The 20,809-nt window shown below is 43.5% G+C and overlaps 1 protein-coding gene across 18 annotated transcripts in view; it reads right to left on the bottom strand.

Moving 5' to 3' along the window:
- The window catches only part of LOC108151647 (phosphatase and actin regulator 4), a 108,744-nt gene that overhangs the window by 51,372 nt on the left and 36,563 nt on the right, over window positions 1–20,809 (bottom strand). For 16 of the 18 annotated variants that reach the window (XM_017280361.2, XM_017280366.2, XM_033387892.1 and 13 more), the window contains 3 exons: window positions 16,038–16,202; window positions 15,852–15,950; window positions 14,141–14,647 (listed from right to left, as the gene is read on the bottom strand). In XM_017280361.2, the coding sequence (XP_017135850.1) occupies window positions 14,141–14,647; window positions 15,852–15,950; window positions 16,038–16,202 (771 nt within the window). Of the gene's footprint in view, window positions 1–3,458; window positions 4,556–14,140; window positions 14,648–15,851; window positions 15,951–16,037; window positions 16,203–20,809 lie in introns of those variants that run through there. The other 2 variants (XM_017280363.2, XM_017280367.2) reach the window with 2 other exon arrangements.

The following is a 20,809-nucleotide window of genomic DNA, read 5'->3' as shown; positions in this document are numbered from 1 at the left end:
ACCGCAAGGCCGTAACAAAACTATTCCGGAAGAACTTGAAAGAACACTTTAAAAACAAAATCACGAGAAAAGACTGAATCCACAAAGAGAGGAACGATGAAATGCAACCAAGGAACGTGGAAACGGCAACAATCTAAGGAAATTGTGTAATAAACGTAAAGATTAATACCCTGCACTATCTCTGTCTTCCAAATGGGCGGGGGAGGGGGTATAAAACTATAAACTAATCAGACAAACTAATATAAGTATATATACTTGTATGTGCTCAATGGGTTCTCTCCCCGTAAAGAGTAAAGCAAACACGAAGCGAGCATGCGAGCAGGCCAACAGCTAACTGGCATGTAATCTTGGCCCCCCAACCCCCCCTGCACCCCTCTACCACTCTCTGCCCGTGCGGGACAAACAAGTTTCGAGAGCCAAAACGCAAAGCAGAGAGCCATGAGACTCGTAGAACAGGCAAACTAAATAAAAATGAACAGCGCGAATTTCAATAAGAACACCCACACACACACAGACACACACACACACACACTCGCACAGAGGGACAGGGAGAGGGGAGGAGGAAGCCTACCTCCCTTCTATCCACACACCCACAAATAATTTCCGGTTCAATTAAACGCTTGTTTATTTATTTATTTATTTATTTATACGAAGCTTCTCTAAGCGAAGGCATCTCGGAAAAGGGGGGGCGGAACTGTATGGGGCTGGTGGGCGTGGCTGCATGTGTTTTCCCCTTTTAATTGTGTGCGGCTTGTGGCATGTGGCATGCGGCATGGATGTACGTTAGAAGCAACAGCAACAGCCACTAATTTGTTTATGAATGAAAAAAAAAACACAACGCAGAATATATATTTTGAGGGGAGAATGTCAAAGATGAAAGATTTGAGGAGAGTAGAGGAAAATGGTGGAGAAAATTGGTATCCAATTTCACAGGGGAAATGTGTATGCAGGGTGGGGGGGGGGGGGGGGTGCAGGGCAGAAGGTCGTTATAGTTTAAGGACTCCCGAAGACTCGTTAATCTTGTCAAGAAATGGTTTCAGCTGAAGGCAAAGGCAAAGGCAAAGGCTTGGCGCCAAGTGGTTTAAAGGGTGGGGTGGGGAGGGGTGGGGGGCTGAGAGTGGTGAGGGGCGGAGAGATAGGGAAGAGGTGGAGCAGCACTCCCTGTTTCGGGGAGGCAAGGAAAAGGTCAACTAACCGCAAAATGATTGCATACTTTAATTGGCCAAGCACTTAGGCATCCTCCACTGCACTCTCACTCCTCCTCCCTTCCTCCCTCCCTCTCTATGTCTCTCTCTCTCTCTCTCTCTGGGTTGGGTTGTCTCAATTTTGCCGGCTACGCGCTAAGGAAAATTGCATCTGTAAAAATAGCGCAAAAAATTGAATAAAACTAACTATCTGGTGGGAAAGAGAGAGGGACACATAGAGAAACAGAAAGGGAGAGAGAAATGAAGCTGGCGAGCAGGTCGAGCAGTAGAGCAGTAGTGCGGGGCGTGTGCCACGACAGCCGTCGGTTGTAAGCGGAGGAAAATGCATAAATGTGAAAGGTTATAGTGTTGCAACGTGCGTGCCACGAGTTCAAGAGGCAGGGCATCATAGAGGAACAGCAGATGGCGAGGAGTGTAAGAGAGAACAGAGGGAGAAGCCATGGAGGAGCCAGGGAGGAGCCAGGGAAAAGCCAGGGAGGAGCCAGGGAGAAGCTAGGGAGAAACCAGGCAGAAACCAGGGAGAAGCCAGGGAGAAGCCAGGGAGAAGCCAGGGAGAAGGAGGTAGAGGTAGAGAAAGAGGAAAGGGTTAAGTGCTTTGTGGCTTATGGAATGCAAGGCAAACGAAGAGCTTCGAGGAGGAGGAGGAGGAGGAGGAGGAGGCGGCAAGGGGGCGGCACACACGTGAAGCCCGGAGCCATAGAGAATCCGGTGACAGAGAATGAGCGGGCGTTTGGGGATGTGGCCCAACATGGGGCACAGAGAAATTCTCCTTCTCCATCTGCAAAGCAAATTCCCACACAGAGACACAGAAGAAATTCTTTAAGACGCATCTCAAAGATGTGGAGTCCATGAAGAAATTTTTAAGGCACACACCAAACAGATCTGCAGTTGTTCCGCCTCAAAGGCCACATAACAAATCATCATTTCCACACGAATGAAAAGCGTACTCCCATTCCCATTCCCTTTCACCTTCCCTTTCCACCCCACTGCCATTCACCTCGCTCTCAAAATGCCACGTGTGCATATCCTGTTGAAAGATAAACAAGCAGGACTCAAGGACTGAATCATTTTATCCACAAAACAGCAACAACAGCAGCATGGAAACAGGCATGGAAACAGGCATGGAAAGTGCAAAAGGCAACATCAAAATCAAAATCACATTGCACTCGAAACGGACGTTTGTATCATTGTATCTATCGGAATAATTCACACAAAAACCAACACACAGGAAGGAAAACCAGCATTGAAAAAACAACACCCAAAAAATCAAAAGAAAAACAAATACAAGTTGGGGAAAAGTGGCAGCGGCAGGGAAAATGCAATGACAACAACAGCAAGAAAAAGTTGCCATAAAAAATGCTCAACCATAACAGAGAATGACAGAGTATGACATAGAATGAGAGACAAGTGGGAGAGCGCGCTCTCTCCTTGCGCAGGATCTCATGCTCTCTCCATCATCTTGCCTCTTCGCTGCCCTCGCCGTGACGTCGTCTATGACGTTGCATAGAAAAATGCGAAAATGCGTGCTTGGAAAGACGGCACAAAACAGGAATACGAAAGAAAACGCGAGAAAAGCAGGAGGAAGAGAGCGCCAGGGAGCGGAAGGGAGCGGAAGGGAGCAAGTGGAAAAGGAGACCAGCATCAGCAGCAGCCCCAAGGCGCACTGCGTTGAGAGAGGTGCCTAATGAGCGGAAGGAAGCAACGAATGCGAATGGGGAAGGCGTGGGTGGAGGGGCAGGTGGTGGGGCAGGTGGAGGGGCAGGCGGAAAGGCAGGCAGAGGAGCAAGCAGAGGGGCAGGTGGAGGTGCAGGAGGGTCGGTCGGCTGGGCAGATGAGAGCAACGCCAGCGGAGAGTGTATCGAACAGATTATACCCTCAGTAACTTTTATAAAGATACAACTAGTTTTAGCCCCTAAAATGGGAATTTCTGGGGGAACACCACGCCCTTCGTTGGGAGACATTTCCCCAAAGATCTTTCTAGATGTTCCTTGAAACCCAATAGAAAAGTTTCCCATTAATATCCTCTTTTTTCTACCCTTTTTTTGGCGCAGAAGATCTTCCATTGTTGGAGTGCTGCCACATGCCACCAAATGACACCTTTGAATGGGCATATAAACCATTCAAGTACACTAGTGAAACTTATTCACACGCTCATTCACAGCATATTCACACCCATAACGAATACCACATATATTCACATCCTTAAGCTCGTATTCGTATTCGTATTCGTAATCGTATGATGATATCCATTACCTTTGAAACAAGCACAACCCATGATGTAGCCCATCATCAGCGTGGCTTTGATGTCGCCTTCAAGGTGCCTTCGCTTTTTGTGTCCTCCGCTCCACCGCTGGCAGCCTCCTCCTTCTGCTCTCCTCCTTTATTGGTGTTGTTGTAGTCTTGGATGAGTGAACGACATCGGGATTTGAGTTGAATGAATATTGCAGGCAGGCAGGTCCTCTCCTCCTCAGTCTCTCTCTCTCTCTCTCTCACTCTCTCTCGTTTGTGTGCCGACTTCTATCTTCTGTTCTATTCTCTCTCGTGTTGCTGCTGTTGTCTCTTTCTGATTGGTGTTTCGCTCTCTCTCTCTCTCTCTCTCTCTACGCACGCATGTATGTATTATTCAACACACAATCTGTGTTTATGAGACCTTTGCGTCGGACCTTATCACACTTAGCCGCACTAACGGTTAACGGTTCGCACCGGTTAACGGCAATTTATGCAATAAGCCTCATGAAATATATAAATATATACTACGTATACTCGTATTTATTAGCACGGGGTCCCCTCTTATCATATCATCCACAATCAAAAAATAAAAAAAAAAAACCAAAAAAAACTTATTTCTGAGTAGCTGTTCGCCTCTATCTTTCACTATTTCTCTTTGATTTACACTTGACTTTTATCACAATATTCTTATAGATTTATTTGATTTTGCTTTGGTTTTTAATTGGTCTTATATGGTGTTGTTGTTAGTCCCATAGATTGGGATTCCTTCGGTTATATGATCTGTTGGTTTGTTGTATACATCTATATATGGGGTTCCATTCGAGTACTATTATTCGTTTGTTTTGTTGTTGTTGTTGTTCGTAGGTTCTTGAGTTCTTAATAGTTTTTCTATAGCTATTTTTTTTTTATTGATTATCACTTGATATTTGTTTGGTTTCCTTGTCTTTGGGACTCTTCGATTTGATTTCCATTGGCTTCTCTTTCTCTCTGTCTCCTCCTATCTTTGGGCTTTGATTGTGGAAAATTTGCTCGATTTTCGATGATTTGACTCGCTTCGGCATTTGGTTGTTGAATTTTTGTTTCAGTTTTGAATTTCATTCAATATTAATTTCATTGATTGTGCTTTTGTTGCGGTTTTGTGCGGTTGTTGTTTCAAATTTTAATTTTTTAAATATCACAAAAGAATCACTGACAATCGGACCACACACCGGGAAAACGGGAAAATGGAAAAACGGCAAACGGCAAAACAAAAACCAATTAAAATTGTTTCATAATTATGTCAAAAGAATCACAAAATTGTTGTTGTTTTTGGGGTAAACGCTTTTTGTGCATCAAAATTCGGCGACGGCGGGGGCGGTAGATCCTGTTTGATAAATTAAGATGAATTTATGGGGGTGGTTGGGGCAACAAGGTCATTTACTTTCTGGGGGGGTAATGTATTCCCATGGAATTTGCCAGCAGAATTCGTCATTTATTTTGAGAGAGATTTAGCGGAGGGAAAGAGAGGGACGGATATACAAGAAAGATTAAATGCAATCTGAATGCAAATGAATGAGGGATAAATCAGAGATAATTCTGAGGAAGTCGAGAAAACAAAATCAAGAATTTTAGGGGACTCCTGGAGGGACAGTTAAGGGCTTTCGAAACTGAAATTCCCACAACGAAACCTTGGAAATTTCCCCAAAAAAACACACTGTGAAATTTCGTAAAAATATAGCTCTTGAGAGCGAAATATCCTTAAAGAAAAGCTCTAAGAAATAGCTCTCAAAAGTACAACTATGAAGGAAAATCTCTTGCCCAAGGGAAAACGTTCTGAATTCTGAAATTCCAGAAGAAACAGATGCCCAAACCCACAATTTCTATACTAAGCATTGCTTTTGGGGTCGTTTTAGATCAAATTCAAACAGCACATAGCTCAAAATCCGTATCGTTGATCAAAATATGTGATATTTTGTGGTTTAGGAGGATGAAAACCTCTTCCTCAATAGTCAAAAACACCAAAAACCATTCTTTTCCCAAGGAACTTCCTTTAAAGTCAGCAAAAGCCTATGAAAATCATAGATTAAGCTCCAGAAAACCCCTTAAAATACATACATTCTCCCCCCATAAGAAAACCAATATTTAATTGAAACATTATCAACTGAATTCCGAGAAAGAAATGGCCACAAAAACTACAATCTCAATCTGTGATGGCACTTGAGGGAGTCACTCAGAGACCAGTCTCTGCGACCACATTGCGGTTTCAATTTCAGTTTCGAATGAAAAATAGCAACAGCCCACGCCCCCAGGCCCCCACACCCCCACACCCAATTCCACTTCCACTTCTACTTGAAGAATGGCTTGTGTATTGTCGCCATATTTGCTTAAATAACGCTGCCCATTGTCCATAAATAAAAGGCAATAAAAGACAGACAGAAATGGAGGCAAGTGGCAAGTGGCACACAGAAGAGGCAGAGACACTGTCAGTGGCACAAATTGATAAAGATTATCCGAAAGCCGATGCGACAGGCACGCCATGGAACGCCCAAGCCACAAGCCGATGGATGGGCCTCAAACAAAAAAATTAAAATACAATTTCAGAAAGGCAGACTTTAAGGCAAACGAAGTGTTTGATACCTTCCAAAGAGGGAACAGACGAATATAATTTGTGGCTGCAAAAGATGTATCTTTAGAACTGAGGAATACCTAGAAATTGATCGAATCTGCTCTACATTTTGATCAGAATCGAAGAGTCTTTCAGCTCTTGGCAAAAACACTCTCAAAAGCATATTACCTTCTGTTCTAGGGTATCAAAAGAGCATCAATGGTTGGGGGAAGGCACAAAAGTTGTGACTGCATTGATGAAAAATCCACACGCTATAGACACCCCTGCCCGCCCCCCACACACATTCGAAAGCCGCAAAATTTCAATTTAAATTTAATTCATGGAAACAAAAGAAAGAGAGAGAGAGAAAGGAGAGCCAGCGAGGGAGAGAGAGAGAGAGAAAGTAGAGCCAGCGAGAGAGAGTGTGAGGGCTCCATCAGAATTAAGAATCGTCAATGGGATTCTGAGAGAATGATTGGGGCAGAGGCAGGGGCAAGGGAAAAACTGATGTCAGCCGCCTGACAAATGATAAATGAAATGAAAATACCGGAAGTTGCAGTGAGACGAATTTCGCGCCCAATCCCCCATGCCCCCCCCCCCCTCCCACGGGTACCCCCTACCAATTGTTAATAATTAAACATGAAATAAAAACACAAAACGAAAGGAAAAACAAGAACAAATATGGGAAAATCAAACAGCGACCGGACAAACGAGCGACATCAAGTATACGCCACCATAAAAGTGAATGTTTTTTTGTTGTTTTTTTTTGTTTTTTGCGCGCGCGAGAATTATAATTGATTCTGCGGCGCCCACCGCACACACACACGCACACACGCACACACACACACGCACAGGCACACAGACATTTCATTTCAATATATCATTCTCCTCCCATCCGTGGCTGTGCTCTGTGTTTGTATCATTCCATATTTGTATCTCTGTGTATCATTTTGTATCTGTATCTTTGTATCTCTGTCTTTGGGGTCTGTGTCGTAGATGTCGGATTTTATGGCCCCGGCTGGAGGTCAGTAGCACATGCCACAACAGCAGCAGCAGCAGCAGCAGCAGCAGTAGCGGCAGTAACGGCAGCGGGGGCAAGACATTGACATTGTCATCATTTCGACTTTTATGGCGCCTTTAAAAATGTATCTCGGAAATTGTTCGCCATCTCTCGCTGGAAATGGCGAAACGCAAGCACTGGGAAGCATGTGCCAAGAAGGAAATCAAAGTAAGCCGTTGGGAAACGAATACGGAATACCCTGCAAACTGGAGGACAAGGCGTCTTTGGATGGGGGGAGGGATTCGTTTGGTATAAACATAAAAAATATAAGAATGGAACAAGAAATGGAAGAGGAAGCAGAAGAAGGTAATTCCTAATTATTCAGAGTTGCATTTGAGGGGATTCTGCAGTGTAAACACATCTCTGACCCCCCCACAAAAAGACTTCTCCTTCAGAAACCTAAGATTTATCGACCCAAAGGGGGTCCCTTCTTTTTCAAAGGCGGTTCTTCTTACAAACCTTTTCTAGAAATCATACAACCCCCAATATTACAGGGCATTCAATGAAAAATTAACAATTTTTCGCCTGTTCTCTTGCCAGCATGAAAATTTTGCAGTTTGTTTTTTGGCCAATTTATACGAGATATAAGATACTTCTGCCCCGCCCCTCGCTGCCGCCCATCGGGTATATGTTTACACAGAAGAATGTGTGCGGAGAAGGAAAACAATAAATCGGAAAAGCAGGCGCAAAAGAATTTCCTAATTAATGAGAGCTCGCGAGGGTCGAACGTTCGTCCGTCCGTCCGTCCATAAAAATATATAAATTTGTTCAACAAATTAGCCAAAAAGTCGAAAAGACCACCCTGGAGGAGGAGAAGGAGGAGCCACTCTGGAGGGAAATACTGGGAAAACAGTCTGGGGCAACCAAATGAGCAGAAAACATGCAACAATCCAAGCCAGCAATGCTTTCGGGGAGTGCCACAAGTCTATGTCTCTATTTGGGTATTGAGCCCCCAGTTAAAGATGGGTTTGGGTTTGGTTTTGGTCATTTTAATTAGCCAAATTAAATTCACATTCGGGACAGAGAGCAGAGAGCAGGTGGCAAACGAAACGTTGAATGAAAATCGATGCACAGCCAAAGCAAACAACAAATAAAGATAGAGATAGAGATAGATATGTGGCTGTGTATTTTCCACATTTATTTCAATTATAATACAGAGACAGAGACAGTGGCTGTAGCTGTGGCTGTGGCTGTGGCTGTGGCAGTGGTAGGTGGATAAACAAATTGAATTCGAATTCGAATTCTCATTCATCATGTGACCTCCTCAAGTGATGAGGCAAACAACAACAACAACAATGGAAAAGCTGGAAATTAGTTGAGGTGTTTACCCACTCGCCATTCACCGGCTGGGAGTATCATTTGTATTTGTAGAGCAAACATTCGAGGGAACGAATAAAATATGGAGATTCCATGAGAGATTATCGTTTTCAGTTCGAGTGGATTCCAAAACGGGTCTTAGACGTTGTTTGTTTTCTCAATTAAGGAAACATTTCACACAAGTTTTCCATCACATATTTCGTAGATACATATTTCCATGCATTTCGAATGAAGAGCTCCCAAGCTTAAGGCCCAAATACTCTCTTGTTTATAAGAAAAGAGAGTCTACAAAGCTGGAGAATCGAACAGAAATCCAAAGGTCATGAAAGGACTTTCGCTTCATACGAATCCAAAGATTTGTGGCCAAAGGTTTCCATCAAACTTCTGTGGGAGATATTATGTGAGTGTCTTTTATGTGCATATCTTTTAGGGGAGTACCTTTCAGAGGAGTATCTTTCAGGAGAGTATCTGCAATGGTTGTATCTTAAAGAACATGTCTCATACGAAAGTATCATCAATGAAGGTATCTCTTAGTAAAGTATCTTTTGGTAGATTCTTCTAGAAAAGTATCTTCTAGAAAGTATCTTCTAGAAAAGTATTTTCTAGAAAAGTATCTTTTCAAAACGTATCTTTCAAGAATGTATCCTTTAGTAAAGACTCTACTAGAAAAGTATCTTCTAGAAAAGTATCTTTTAGTTAAGTATCTATTAAAAACGTATCTTTCAATAATGTATCTTTTAGTAAAGTATCTACAAGAAAAGTATCTTTTGGTAAAGTATCTTCTAAAAAAGTATCTTTTCGTAAAGTATCTTCTAACAAAAGTATCTTTTAGTAAAGTATTTTTCTAGAATGTATCTTTTAGTAACGTCTCTACCAGAAAAGTATCTTCTAGAAAGGTATCTTTTAGTAAAGTCTCTTCGAGAAAAGTATCTTACGAGAGAATACTTCAGTGGCGTATCTTTAAGTGTCTTCAACGAATGTATCTTTTAGATGAATATCTTTCAGGAGAGTTCTTCGGGTATCTTTCAGGAAAGAATCATTCAAGAAAGTATCTTTCAGGAAAAAATCGTTCAAGAAATTATCTTTCAGGACAGAATCTTTCAAGAAAGTGTCTTTGTGAGAAATATCTTCGACGGGTGGAGTATCTTTTAATGGTTGTATCTTTCATATGACAATACTTTCATGGACGAGTACTTCCACAAAATACGATTACAACCCAATCAAAGTTATTCTTGTTGTAGAGTTCTTATCACTCCACTCCACTTCCCTCTCTCTCTCTCGGTCTCTCTCTCTTCTGATTACCCAATGAGTCAGCAGGAAAATCAAAGAACGAAAAGAAAAGAATACGAGTAGGAGATTGCTGGGGCAATCTTTCAATCCCCAGAAGCAGCACTGACGCGTCGTCATGCCACAATGCCACACATTTAATTGCATTATCAGCCTGACTCAATTAGCCATGGATGTAAACTCTACACAGACACATACACAGAGGCACAGATAGATACAGACTCATCGTTGCTTATCTTTTTTGCCATTGCGGTTCTCTTTCTTCGGCGACCCAAGAAAAAACCAAAAGCCAAGATTCATTATTAGATTAGAATGCGGCGCAGACCTCAGGGATGGGTGTATGTATTTCTGGACAAATATAAGATAACATTCTGATAGATTTATCTTTTCTTTTTCCCCTACTCTATTTTTCTATTCCCCATGCAAACTTTCAGTTTCCTTTAATGGTCTCTTGGCCATTAAAATGTAGCTAAAATGGCCATAAAGAACTCACTGGGGTAATCCCCCCAGAGTGGGGGACATCGACACCTTGCTGCGAGGCACGAGGGGCACCCCATGGAGTGCCTGTCGGCTCTCATTACCGTAGAGTTCGTGACCTACCGCAACTGTTTACGAGGGGAAAAAGAGTGCTTCCGAGGTGCGAAGAGATGTTAAATCCCTGCAAAATATGATTCGTTCGAAAGGCAGTAGGAAAATCCACATAAATTAAGAAAATTTCCCTGGAAAAATTTGCTTCAAATTCTCAAGAAATAAAGCCAATTTGTGGGAGAAATCTTTTCGAAATGAAACGCATGCACACAGATACAGATACAGATACACCAATACATTGAAAACAGGGGATGTAAAAACAGGAAAAAGGTGGACGACCCCGCCACAGGATGCAGCCGCCACAAAAACAAAAACAAATACAGAGGCACCTCTAAAATAACAACAAAAAACAAGGAAAACGACTATGAAAATTACAGGAAAAACAGCGCAGGAAAACACAGCAAAAAACGCAATAAACAAAATTTAAAAATTACAAAAAATATTCTTGAATTTATAAAAATATGAATTTATTTTGAAAATCAACATTTTGAAAGTACATATTTTTGCACTCATTAAAAGAAATTCGAGAGATTTTATTCCTGTTTTGAGAGCAGAAAGAAAATGAGAAAAACAAAGCAAAACAATGAACAGAGAGAGAAAGAGAGAGTAACAGAAAAGGATACAGAGAGAGGCAGAAGTGGAAAAGAGAGAGTTTCTTGTAACAGAGTGAGAGAGAGAGAGCAAAATAAATAGACAAAGAGAGGGAGAGAGAGCGGCTGTCCGCTCAATGGTAGGCAACACTTTTCCGACGGCCCGACAACGCGGCGTATGCGTAATGTGAGCCAAAGAAAAGCCCTGCAATAGTGGAATGACGGAAAATTAAAGTTTTCTGTCCCCTGTGCCCTGTCTGTCGCCGCCGCTCCCACACCCTTTCGGGGGAGGCCCCCCCCCCATCCCTTTTGACAGCTCCAACGACTTCCTGACGTTCAGGCAGGCAGGAGCGCAATTCATGGCGTGGCAATGCGTACAAGAGAGCTCCCAAAGAGCCAGCAAGAGGTGCAGGGGTGGAGAGGCAGTGTCCTGCAGGAGGGGGGGTGTGCTGAGGGGCAGGAAAACACATAAATTTAAAATGTATTTCGAGGCGAGGAAAACAGAGGAGAACAGGGGCAACTGTGTTTCATTTGCCTGCTTTTCCACTTATCCCCCGCTCTCCCGCTGTCCCTCTCTCTCTCTCTCTGTGCCCCTCTCTCTCTCTGCCCCCTATCCTTTACTCGCATGTTGCATTTTTTTTATTTTTATTTTTTAATTTTTTGATATAAAAATATTTTTGTTTCGCTTTCATGTGGGGCGGAAAAACTTAACTTGCAACAACTAAAAATGTTTTTCCTTTTTTGTGCTCTCTCTTAGCCCTGGCTTCCTCTCTCTCTCTCTCTCTCTTGGGTCAGGAGTTCTCTCATTGTTTTGTTTACAGAGCAAAAGTCAATTTCAACTGCATTTCATTTAAATTTTTGTGAACTTCACAAAGGGGAAAAAAAAAATAAAGAAAATAATGAGTAAGCGAGGTTTTCTAATGGGGAAATTATGAAGCATAGACTCCTAGAAGAGGTCCACTTTTCCATGGAATTCTGGCTTTTTCTTAGACTTTTCCACCAACTTAAGATTCAAGATTCATTAAAAAGTAATTAAATGACTATTAAGCATGGTTTTTCATGGAATTATGAGACTTGGGAATACAGCTATTGTAAATTACTGCCTCTGGAGTGGAGTTAAACATTTTTTAACCGAAATTTCATTCAATTTCGGGTTGCACATGCAAAAAGGTGGTGTTTTCTACTACAAAAAGTCGTAGAATTCTTGGTAAAGGAAGGGATATCCTTCTGAAAAACACTCTAAAATATGAATTCCTTTGCAACTCAAATATCCATCATATATTCTTTCGCATACTCTTCAGCCTCCTTCATACTACTCCTCCAGCCGTCTAACGTCTAAGCCATTTGCCAATTCAAACATTTACTTCCTCGTAGCTCAATATTTGTTTACTTCGGTGTAGAACATCCGTACCCGGCATTCTCTTTGGCCACATCAACCCACCACCCTCCCCTCCCCACCCCTCCCCACACGAATCGAATCGAAGCACAAAAAGCGAAAGGTAACACTCAAAATACTAAATGAACTTGGGAAATGGTTTTTCTGGTCGAAAACATTTAGTTGCAATTACTTTGTTTTTGTTTTTTAGATTGTTGTCTCACTACGACTATATGTTATATACATCGATATGTATTATTATTATTAAATACATTCGTAAATTACGTATTTCTATAAAGCACTCGGGCACACGCAAACAAACAAACAAACAAACGCACACACAGTGTCATACACGCGCGACGACGATTCACGGGGATAAATCACGGGATACCCTGTAGATCCCGCTCTGGGCAGTGCTTTGTTGGTGGCACACCTAAAGCACAGTTATTTGTGCATTGTGCGGCTTTGGCTTTTGGTTATTTCTTTCACATAATATCGCTAGTATTTGTTGGGGGTATTATTTTTGACTATATTTTCAGACGCATCGGTAGGAGGACGATGCGACGCGTTTCACTGTTAACTGACGGCCGAAATATGCGCCAGACGCGATATAAGCGGAATAGAGTTTGCTATAAACAAAATGTGCTATAATCTGAGAGAGCGGCGGCAATAATAACAAAAGCACAACGCGAGAGAGCGCACATGCAAAGGCAACAACAAAGTCCGACATCGAGAGAGAGAGCACCAGCCAAAAAAAGCGTCATTCCAGAGAGAGAGAGAGACGGAGCGCAAGAGCTTCATGGCATTCCATGCACTTGCTGGCTCTCCCACGCTCACGTATCGCAAAACAAACAAAAGCACAAAGCGTGCGCAGAGAGTGAGAGAGAGAGAGCGTGCCATGTAACCGTATTATGCCGGTTGCAGGCTTCTATAAAAGTGCGAGCGGCCAGTCGCCCGCCCAAAGGCGACAATAAAAAGCTTCAAAGTCAAGTCAACAACAAAAAAAAGCAGCTTCGTGAAAATTTAATAGTCATCAACAAAAAAAAGCAACAACAACAATATCCCTGGCTAATTATGAGAGCAGGGGCCCAACAAAAAGAGACTTTCCACACATGTGTGGGTGTGACAGAGAGACAGACAAAACTTGATGTTTGTTTAAGCAGTCTCTAGGCCTTAATCCATTCCCCGTCCCCCTCTCTCTCTCTCTTTCTCTCTTTCCCCTTAGGCACACGCATAACATTTTTTTATCAAAGATTCCTCCCATTTTATTTGGTTGGAAATTTAACAAACAAGCGATAAACATTTAAAAACTCAAAAAAGCAAGCACATCAAAATCATCTGCCAGGCAATGGTGTGTGTGTGTGTGTGTGTGTGTGGGAGGGCCTTAACTAGGCGTTAACTGAGCTTAAATGAGCTTCAAGTGTCTCTAATTTATGGCTTATGGGTATGACAATCAAGTAGAACATTAAGGGCAGACAGTAGACAGTAGTCTCTAACGATACGATAAAAAGAGTAGGATATATGTATAAGCTAAGGGAGAAAGAGATACACGTACATATGTATGGCCATAAAAGTCCGATTACGATTGCATATTGCATTCCTCGCAAGAGAACAAAGGCATTTTTGCTTTTGGTACTGACTTTTTCTACTGCTTTGTGTGTGTGTGGGGGGGGGGGAACACACAGACATTCTTTAGAGAAGTATATCTTCTTCTTTTCTTTTAAAAGTATTCAAGTAGGGGAAACAGAAAGTACATTCGCACTGCTTTACTCATTTCCCCTTCCACTGCTTGCTTTCAGCAAAAAGTCTTACGTTGCCTACTTTTCGGCTGATCGGCCCATAGAAATAAATCAATCACACACGCACACTCCTTTATATGGGGTAGGGTATCAGTGGATCACTCACCATTATTATTGCTGATGGCGAATCGCTGCTGCAGCTGCTGTGCCAGCGCCTGATGATGCTGCGCCAGCGGTGTCAATGGCGGCGGCTGCTGCTGCTGCTGCTGGCCCACGCCCAATTGCTGTGGCGCCGACTGTGAATGGGGCACGCCGCCACTCAATGAGGATGTGTCCGAAGAGCCATCCCCTCCAGCACCTCCTCCGCCACCACCACCACCAATAACGCAGCCATTGGCCATGGAATTCTGTGGCTGGCCGCCGGCACCTCCGTTGAACTGTTGCACGGAAATCGAATTGGGAAGACCATGCTGCTGCTGTTGTTGTTGTTGTTGTTGTTGCTGTTGCTGTTGGCTGGCGGAAATTAGGGAATTCCCTGCCGTGCCATAGGTGGTGGCATTTATGGAATTATTGGCCTGATTCATGGAATTGTTGTGGACGGCTGTGCTGAGTAAAGAGCCATTGGCGGTGGCTCCACCTCCTCCTCCTCCATTGTTGTAGTACGACTCCTCGCCTGCAAAAAAAAATACAAAGAGAGGGAACACAAGTCATTCATAAAAGCTCGCTTGCATTGGTTGTCCGCAAACTTTTGGCGGAAAAAAGCTTTCTTTCCTAGCATAAACTTTCACCGACTAACACGCCATCTGTGGGAGAGTGGCTGAACTAAGTGCTTTTGCAGGGACTGCCACACGCGGCATTAAGTTGAGGCAGGTTCGGTTCGCTGTCCCCCTCTCTCCCTCTCCCACTCTCTCTCTCTCTCTCTCTTTCCCTGTCTCTCATTTGAATGCATTTCGCGTTCGATTCTCCTTCTTTCTCCTCCTCTTCCTGCTGCTGTTTCTTTTGATTTCGCTTTGGGCCTTTGGACAATTAGCCGTCGCTTGAGCAAACTGATTAATTGGCATTTAAGCGACTTGTCGCGACGCGACACAGCGACGACAGCGATGGCTGTGACAACGGCGCCTCCTTCTAGTGGATACTCCTCCAGGCACCCCCTCCTTTCGCTCGCCGCCTTCTTTTGACCAATTGACGTCTCCGTCTTGTTGCCTGTCACGCCTCGTATCCGCGCAGGCGGAAGGAAGACTCTTCCTCGCGTTTTAGCAAACAATTTAGCAAAGTGCAAAGCCGTCTGGCAAATCATTTGATAGACTGGAAGGAGAGGGGTAAGGGCGATGGCTGGAATAAGCCAACAGAGTTGGCTAAATCGTGCGTGGCTTATGGCCAATTTCCGCTATGTTTTCTTGGCTCTTCTTCTCCCCTTTCTGCCATCCAAATATGCTTACGGGAGCGGGAAAAGAGGAAACTGCCGACTATCAGTGGGAATTCTAAAGAGAGTTAGAGGGGAAAAATCTGAGAGCGTCTGTGGTAGCCAGAGGGACAAAGGCCAGAAGCCAGAGGCCATTGAAGAGGGTCAAAAAGGGAATGTTGAGAAAGTTTTGAGAGGCGGCTTTTGAGGTGTTTTTGAAAGTGGTTTTGAGGATGCTTTGAGTAATTTTTGTTGGTTTTCGAAGGAACTTGGGCCACACTTTAGGGAAACTTAAACGAAAACAAGGAAGTTCCCTAACCCTAGATGTTCTTTCCGCATCGAAAAGACTGCCTTTAACACGTATCGAGTAGGGCCTTCCGGGGTGGGGAATCTCCATATACTCCATCCCTAATTCCTTATTCCTAATTCGTTTAGAAAAACTTTTAAGCTCTTCAAAAGCCGACGAAAAACTTACCCGGTTCCGGTATATTCCCCAACGGACTCTCCGGCAGCAGTATCCCCTTTTGCACCAGCTCATCCCGATTGGCACGTACAGAAATCTTGCGCTCCAAAGCTGCAAACAACACAGGGAATATCCATGAGATACATACGTGGATCTCAAGAGTCGTTGGCTCAAGAGGCTGAGAAAAGAAAAACTTACATTTGGAGGCCGCTTCGAACTTTTCGCTCTTCTTTTTCCGCCGCCACTTCCAGGGCTTGAAGAAGCGTCCCAGGGCGCTAAATTTGCTCTTCCGCTCCAGGGGCGGAGTGCGGGTGCCCGATCCGAGGCTGTTTGTGCGTATGGCAGCTCCATTCTGTTTCTTAGCTGCAAAGAGACAGAGAGAGGAAGAGAGTGAGAAAGAGAGACAACAATTAGCATATATGGATCTCCGGCATTTCAATCAAAACGTTTCACGGAAGCGGAAAGAGACGTTCCGCCCATTTCGGGGCCACCGGCAGTGGCTGTGGTTCGCCCACTTTTACCGGCATGCGGCATGTGGCATGTGGCATGGCGGAATGTTGTTGCAGCATTTATTGTGGCACTCATTGTTGCTGCCGCTGCAATCATCTTTTGCTCTCTTGGAAATTAGGAATTCAAAGCGGGTTTTTCCGCCCCCCACCCCGCCCCACCCCTGGCCACAAAAATAAGTTGTTTACAATTCTTGGGAAACATTTGAATAGCTGCCACATTGCATTCCACACAAATGGGTGCAGTGCAGCGACAAGTCAATAGAAATGGACTCCTGACTTTTCCAAGGGCTTTCCCTTGGTGGAGGGGACAGACCTTTCGAATCGATAGTTTCCATGGGGACATGCATATGATTTTCAATAGATTTCTATGATATTCACAAACAACAAATCAAAATGCCCCAAAAGAAATTCCTTCCCCCTCTTTTTTTGGGGCCTAGACAAACATGGAAATTCCTTTACTGCTATTTGCATTTGGCTTTGGGATATTTCAAAGGCAAACAATCGCTGGAGGAGAGGGGACAGGGGGAAAGGCAAAACAGCAAAAGAAATGTCATCTCATGCTGTGGAAGCTAGACTCCCGAAGCGACACAGGAACCGCTCTGCCTCTCCCTGTCTCCGATTCCCTCTTTCACTGGCAGCCCCACCCACTGACAGGACAGGGTGGCTATGCTCAAATAAAGGGTAAGCCATCTGCCTTACCTGCTCTTCGGTATACCCTGCCCTCAGCCTCAGCCTCAGCCTCTTCTCTGCTGTCTGCCTCCCCCGCTGTTGATGTTTGATGATGCCTTCAGATAAGCTTTGTCATACAGACACACATCCCCCCCCCCCCACACACACAGATACACACGTTGAAGTGCTGCCTGCATTGAAGCGTTGAAATTAGGCTACAAGGGGGGGGTGGGGGATAGAAATACGAATAAAAAAAACCCACAGAGAGGGGGTAAGCACTGAAGAGCCCAGAAGAGTGGAGTAGCTGGAAGAACAAAGTCCGGAAGGCAGCGGGGGGGGGGGGGAGTGGTAGCTGGCCAAAGACAACTGTAAAACTACTGCAAATGGGCCAACAGCAACAACTACATATTTGGCTTCCATGATGATCTCTTCTCTGCTCTTCCCATTCGTTTGGCTCTGGCTGGGCAATGGAGTGCCAGTGCTCCAATTGTGGTCAATTGTTGGTCAACAGAAGCAGCAGAAACAGCAGCCGCAGAACCAAAGGCTGCCACGCTTTAAGTTACATAATAAAGGGGAGGGAATGGGGGGAAGAAGGGGAAGAGGGGGATAGAGTGGGTGGCTGGTTGGAGGTAAAACATCTTTAAGTCGCTTCTGTGTCAATTTGAGGCGGAAAACTCTTGCCAGCACAGGGAAACCCCCCGAGGAGAGTGCTGTGACAACAACAAAAGGAAGGAAAAATCTTTGTCTCATTTCGAATGGCGCCAACAGAGAAGAACAACAAGGGGGGGGAGAGTGTGTGGCGGAGCACATGTTAGGAATTTCAGATGATGATGAACGTATAGCCGAAGAAATACCCTACATTCGAGTGGGAAAGGTGTGATCTTTCCCCAAAAAACCTGTGTGGCACGAAAACCTATCATACCCCAGAAATCAGAGATTCTCAGCCTTCCGTCCCATGCCACGTTTCGTTCCAGCCTTCCCCCCCTTGTACCCCTGTGCCGCGCCGTTCCTCCATTTCCATTCCCAGCACGAGACCAAAAAGCAACAACTACAAACAACCTTCCATGGAACGGAACGAAACGAAACGAAACGAAACGAGACGATGTTTTCCAAAAAATTTCTTGGCTTATTCTGCTTTATTGTTTATTGCTAAATGGCGCCGAAGAAAAGCTCGAAAGAAAATAGCACAAAACTATATGCAAAAATCCACAGACCCAGCGGGGGAGAGGGTAGAGCGCGGCAGAGCTGCTCCATCCAGCCGCGTTGTCGTCATATGGGGAGACGAAAAAAAAAAAAACCAGTTTTTGGGGAGCAGCTTTGAATGAATGCAGGCGGCGGCCAGCAGACACCAGCAGCAGCCTTCCATCGCAAAACTTTTCAAGATTTTGGCTTCTAAAAAAAAACCCCACAAAAATAAAAACATATTCAACGGCAACGGCTACAACAAAAGCGAGTGAAGGGCGCGGTAAAAAGTACAACAACAGCAACAATAAATTATAAAAATAAAAAAAAATAAAGTAATGCTATGCGAACGCATGGAAAAACGGGTTTACGCGAAAGTTGTCGTCATTGTTTTTGTGCCTGTTGTTGGTGTTTTGTTGTTGTTGTTGTAATTTTGGTTGTGCTTGTTGTTGTTGAAGCTTTTTCAGCTCAGTTTGTGTTTGTCTTTGGTGTTGCTTTTCGTTTTTGTTGTTGAAGTTCCTTTTGTGGGTATTTTTCTGGCAGTTGTTGTTGTTGTTGAAGTTGTTGTATTTACGGTTGCATTTATTGTTGCCGTAATTGTTGCAATTTTGCTGTTGTTGTTGCTTTTTCTCGCTTCAGTGGCATTTTTTCTGTTGCTTTTCTGTTATTTGGTTATTTTTTGGCGCCCACCAGACGCTCAAGCTTGAGGGCCAAAACCCCAAAAAGAGAGAGAAATCCACAAGAAATATGGCTGACTCTAGTTGGAAAAGTGTTTTTCTTCTTGTTTGCTTTTGGGGGTGTGAGGGTATAACAGAGGGGGGCAGAATAGTGGAGCTCTGGGGCTCTGGGGGGCATGTTCTTGCGGCAAAAACAAGCCATAAAACGGGGGGCCAAATGTCTGCAAAGTCAAGGAGTAGGACCCATTTGTCAGGGTCTATCCATTAGATATGCGCGCGTATAAATTGTTACCAAAAATTATGCATATTTGTGTGGAGAGGATTATGCGATAAAGGGTTTTAGGGGTTCCATCTGAATTTCCATTTTATATTTATATCGTTACAAATTTATCTTTGTTGTTATTCTTTTCTTCTTGAAAGATCATTGAATCATTCTCGAATATCTGCAACATTTTCTATCCGATGAGAGAGTTTTCAATCACCGTTTCCCATACTTTAGATTCGTTTTTATCCCATCCATATGAATTTCATTCCCACGAATCCAGCAACAAAACCCGAGAATTTCGCAATCCCCAAGACTTGCATTTGTGGGGTACGCAATCGCAGTGCGAGATTAACATATATACACGGAATACAGACAAGATCTTATGTAAGCTTATGGCAATTGTCGTCGAGTCGTGGCTCCCCACTCGGACCCGCTTTTGAATAAACAAAATCACTCTGTTGCTGATAACCGCACTGCAAATAGTACAAAAACAACAACAACAACAACAACAACAACAACAACAACAAATACATATAACAAGAATAATAACTATAGGATTTGACGACAACAAAATTTATTTGCACAACGTGATGTGCTCAACAATTTGTTCAAATAAAAACAACACGAAACAGCAACAACAACAAAAACAAAAAAAAGAAGAGTGAGAGAAGAGGGGTGAAAAAAAAATGACAGAAAAAACAGTCAGCAGAGATCGGGAGATGTATAAATTATTTATACGACTTGGAAAGAGTGAAAAAGTGAGACTATAGCATGCGACAAAAGTTGTATATTTGTCAGTCAAATAAATTATGGAAGAGAGACTAAGAGACGTTGGGGCGACACTTGGATTGACACAGCATGTCAAAAGCGAGTCCCCCCCCCCCCCCCCCCCCGGTCCCCAACAGAAATCGCCGTAAAGAAAAACCCCAAAAGAAAAACCAAAAGTTAATTACAACAGGATGGCTAGAGGAGAGTAGAGGGGGGGGGGGGGGGGGGGGGGGAGAGGTTGAGGCGGCATAGTCAAATGTCAGACAGGTTCAAGCAGATCCCAAGAAAGTGAAACAAATACTCGACAGTCGACAGTCGACACTGAAAAGCGAAATCAGTCAAGAGAGAGAGAGAGGGATAGAGAGGGAGAGGATGAGGGAGAGAGAGAGGGAGCGAGAGGGAGAGGGAGAGTAAAAGTGTAACAAATTCACAAAAGCAGAAAGCAATTTCAACAATTTGTTGCACGGATTTCAAAGCTTGTTTGCACCTCATGCAAATTAAAGAGGATTTTGTTCAATTTTTCCAATTTTAATCTTTCAAATTACGAATTTCAACAGAGCGAAGCATTCGATACCCTTTCTTTTGTTCAATACCCTTTTAGATTAGCGGTAGGTAACCTTGGCTTTTACAAAGATCCTTCGCGCAGACGTTTTATGATGGAAAATCTTGATATATGATAACTTTTGACAAAGTTTTAGGTTTACAAAAATATAAAAAACTATAATTTGTAAAGTTTTGCTGGATTCTCTTGGAAAACTACAGAATATTTCACTCAAAAATGTGTCTTTAGGTAAAAAAAAAAAAAGGGTATAAGGGTAGAAAATTCCAATTTCCAGAGAAAAATACAGAGAAACTAGCTCTCAGGGCTGCTCTCCCCGTTGCAAATACCCTTTTTTTGTA

Source organism: Drosophila miranda, chromosome XR (assembly GCF_003369915.1).
Source record: "Drosophila miranda strain MSH22 chromosome XR, D.miranda_PacBio2.1, whole genome shotgun sequence".
Taxonomy (NCBI): domain Eukaryota; kingdom Metazoa; phylum Arthropoda; class Insecta; order Diptera; family Drosophilidae; genus Drosophila; species Drosophila miranda.
The sequence above is the reverse complement of the archived record's forward strand: the minus strand, read 5'-3'. Positions and strand labels throughout refer to the sequence as shown.